The 3,777-nt window shown below is 53.3% G+C and overlaps 1 protein-coding gene across 1 annotated transcript; it reads left to right on the top strand.

Annotated features, from left to right (window-relative positions):
• The first annotated feature begins 679 nt into the window (after positions 1 to 679).
• On the top strand, positions 680 to 3,464 carry LOC123112259 (cyclin-D4-1). Its single transcript, XM_044533207.1, has 6 exons — positions 680 to 1,153; positions 1,270 to 1,356; positions 1,461 to 1,559; positions 1,640 to 1,841; positions 1,937 to 2,049; positions 2,437 to 3,464. The coding sequence occupies exons 1-6, from the start codon at positions 851 to 853 to the stop codon at positions 2,713 to 2,715; spliced, it is 1,083 nt and encodes a 360-aa protein (XP_044389142.1). The 5' UTR covers positions 680 to 850; the 3' UTR covers positions 2,716 to 3,464.
• Positions 3,465 to 3,777: the final 313 nt, after the last annotated feature.

Genomic DNA, 3,777 nt, shown 5'->3' with positions numbered 1-3,777 from the left:
ACCCCACTATAATAATATAGGGAAAAAACGTTGATAACTACACATGCATACCTCTGAAAAATGTCGCAGGGAAAAACAACAGATTTCTCATCGCAAGAGTGAGAAAGAGAGAGAGAGAGAGAGAGAGAGAGAGAGAGAGAGAGAGAAAGGGAGAGAGAGACACCTTAGGATTAAACATATTCAAACACAATTTTTTTGTGTGAACACCAAGGCCATCGCCGGCGATGGTGAGAAGAAGGATAAGCGGCAACACAAATATGATGCCTCGCAAAAATGAAGGAGATAGACCTATTATGATCTTGGGTGATGGTTGTTGTGTTAAGAGTGTGTGTTATGTTTTCTCTCCCGCTGCAACGCACGGGTTCTTTTGCTAGTAATAATAATAATAATAATAGGAAGGAAACACGATATAGAAGAACAGGGAGAAACAATGCAGGAATTCACTCACGCACAAAAGAAAACAATCATAAAAAAGGGTCCGGAAAAGCATTCCGGCGCCTCAAAGTACAAACTCGGAAAGAAAAGGTGGGAGGGACGAGCGAAAGCGCTGTGGAAAATTTGGCTGCTCGAGTCAACGCCCCCGCTTCCCGCTTCCGTTGCCCGTCTTTACCCCTTGCCCAAAATACCCTCCGTTGTCCGCACGCCGCTACGTACAAAAGACCCGTCCCCCCCTCCTCTCATCCGCCCCTCCACTCCTCTTCCTCCTCCGCTTCCGCACCTCACCCGCTCCGGACCAGAGGCGGAGCACGAGCTGCACGAGGTCCGTCGAGGAGGAGTAGCGAGCAAGCCGCGCCCGGGCCATCCGTGCCGTGTATCGTTGTACTATCATATACCAGGAAGGAAGAGACCGATGGCCCCGAGCTACGAGATGGCCGCCTCCATCCTGCTCTGCGCCGAGGACAGCAGCAGCATCTTCGGCTTCAGCGACGGCGAGGAGGTGGAGGCGGCGGCGGGAGCGATGGCGGGCGGGTCACCGTACTGCGGCGGCGGCGGCGAGCTGGCCGTGGAGTTCCCGCTGCCGTCCGAGGAGTGCGTGGCCCGCTGGGTGGCGACGGAGGTGGAGCACATGCCCAGGAAGGACTACGCCGAGCGGCTCCGCGCCGGGGGCGTGGATCTCCGCGTGCGGACGGACTCCATCGACTGGATATGGAAGGTGCGTCCTCTTTCCTTAATCGACGCGAGCTGTCTCTCTCTCTCTCTCTCTTACTTCTGATTCGCTCCCGTTCGCGTCGATCCAGTGCTTGATGATTAACCATCGGTGTCCAACAGGTTCACACGTACTACGGCTTCGGCCCTGTCACTGCGTGCTTGGCCCTCAACTACATGGACCGCTTCCTCTCGCTCTACCAGATACCGGTAAGGAGATACTACGTCCACCCTATGAACATGGCCCGCCATTAATGCACGCCACGCCACGCCATTGCAGCGCTGATTCATGTGAACCGCGCTCGTGTTTACAGGAGGGCAAGGCTTGGATGACGCAGCTGCTATCGGTGGCGTGCTTGTCTCTTGCTGCCAAGATGGACGAAACTTCCGTGCCTCAGTCCATCGACCTGCAGGTGAGATGAGAATCTAATTAAAGCACCCATTTGGTTGGTCTGAAGATCTTGTAATGACCACCGCACTTGTGTTCGATCAGGCCGGGGACGCGCGGTACGTGTTCGAGGCGAAGACGATCCAGAGGATGGAGCTGCTGGTCCTGAGCACGCTCAAATGGCGGATGCAGGCCGTCACCCCCTTCTCCTACCTCGACTACTTCCTCCACCAGCTGAGCGGCGGCAATGCGCCGTCGAGGCAGGCCGTCCGGGACGCCACGGAGCTCATCCTCTGCATATCCAGAGGTGCGCGCGCAGCATCTTTTTGGCAGATCGATCGATCTCTGCCAAGAGATCTTTCTTGAAAAATCTAACATTGTGGAGCGGTTCACGTATGACAGGGACGAGCTGCCTGGAGTTCCGGCCCTCGGAGATCGCCGCGACGGTGGCCGCCGCCGTGGCCGGGGAAGAACACGCCGCCCACAAGCCGGCCTGCTGCACCCACGTAGATAAGGTGAGACGCGCACGCAAGTTTTTTTTGTCTGGGCACCACGTCTCATTTACTGCGTCGCGGCGCGGTTCTTGGCCTTTTGGACCTACAGCAGTACGCTAGGCAAAAATGCTAGACCTACAGATTGGGTTTACAGGAAGTTACGCACCAACCCTTCTCCCCTCACTAATCTCTCCCCCTGATTTTTAGGGTGGGTCCGGCCTCATCTAATCACCAATTAAAACAACCCACCTTAGCCTTGCCTGTAAAAGTCGTGTAAAACACCCGTAGTCATTGCAGTCGCCCCTGTTCCTGTAGCCGCGCGTACTTCTCCAGACACCGTGCAGGGAACGCGTGAGCCGCATTTACGCTCTGTGACATGGCGACTTAATAGCTTGTTGCTTTCTGCAGGAGCGGGTGCTGAGTTGCCATGAAGCGATGATCCAGGCCACCGGCGCCACCGTGCCGCCACGTAAAACCGCAGGCCTGATGGGCAGAGCCTACTCCCCCGGCATGTCTGCGCCGGGGAGCCCCACCGGGGTGCTGGACCTGGACGCCGGCTACCTCAGCTGCACAAGCGACGGCGCCAGCACGACCACCACCATGCCATCGTCGTCGCCCGCGAGTGCGAGCTCTGCCTTCGACAGCTCCCCCGTCAGCAGCAAGAGGAGGAAGATCAGCAGATCATGATCAGGACGTGATAGATTCCAACCCTACCGGTCTACCCCCAAAAACTTCTTGATAGATTGATTAAAGGTCTCTTCTGTGCGCGCTCATCGTCGTCGTCTCTCGGTGGGCAAGTCAAATGGTTTCGGTCGACTGCGATGGCTGTGAAGCTTTTGATGCCGCTGAAAGGCAGCTGAAAGGACCAAAGGCAGCGCGCTCTGGAGTCTGGACATGACAAGAGAGCAAAGACGTCCATAGATGGATGAATAAACAGGGAGCCGTAGGCAGCGACAATGGCGGTCGTTCCCAAAAGAGCAAAGGTTTTGCGCAAAGACAAAGCTGTGGATGCGATGAGATGGGACGCCCGAAAATATAAAGACAGTGGAACAATGCAAGAGCTAGTGACAGGCACTGACTGTCCTAGCTCTGTTTTTCTAACAGGATAGGAGCCACGGATGAGGCAAAAACACATATTTGATCCGAGGAGGACGAAAAGAATTCACAATCTGAACTGCTTTCGAAAATATCACTGAGCTGACCCTGAGTGGAGGCCGACAGATAGACGTCACACTATACTGTGCAACGCTTGGCTCTTAGGCGCCACCCGTTGGTCCAGCGTGGCAGCCCGGGCCTCACTCCTGGTTGTGCAGCGCCTAGCTGAAAGGAGCTGCACTACCTTATATTAAAACTGTTGTAAAACTGTTGTAACTTTTAATCCGTGCATCCGATAAAACGTGCCTTATGTGAACGTTGTACATTTTTTTCGTGTTCTACATAATGGTGGCATTTTCATCTATGTTAGGATCAATTTGCTTGATGAAAACCCTGTTGCAAAAGTGCATCATAATATAACTGACAGAATCTGTTAAAATTTACAAACTTGGCATGATGATAGCCATTGACCTATAGCTCTTACACGTTTGCAACCTACATGAGTTTTGCACTACATAATGTGTACTTTCACGTCATGCCCATGCCTGCCATGTTAATCATCTTTAACATGTTCATTTCTTGTATCTAAGTGACTAACATAATATAAGTGAACTTCTGTTACAGAAAATTGCATTTTATAAGATCCATAGTACT

This window comes from Triticum aestivum, chromosome 5B (assembly GCF_018294505.1).
Source record: "Triticum aestivum cultivar Chinese Spring chromosome 5B, IWGSC CS RefSeq v2.1, whole genome shotgun sequence".
Taxonomy (NCBI): Eukaryota; Viridiplantae; Streptophyta; class Magnoliopsida; order Poales; family Poaceae; genus Triticum; species Triticum aestivum.
This window is presented reverse-complemented; position numbering and strand designations above follow the sequence as displayed.

What these genes read in the sequence shown, in the direction of transcription:
- LOC123112259 (XM_044533207.1), top strand. Translation starts at nt 851, where the DNA reads ATGGCCCCGAGCTACGAGATGGCCGCCTCCATCCTGCTCTGCGCCGAG. An exon ending in TCTCGCTCTACCAGATACCG is followed by an intron (nt 1,357 to 1,460) that starts GTAAGGAGATAC and finishes TCGTGTTTACAG; the next exon opens with GAGGGCAAGGCTTGGATGAC. An exon ending in GCTGCACCCACGTAGATAAG is followed by an intron (nt 2,050 to 2,436) that starts GTGAGACGCGCA and finishes TGCTTTCTGCAG; the next exon opens with GAGCGGGTGCTGAGTTGCCA.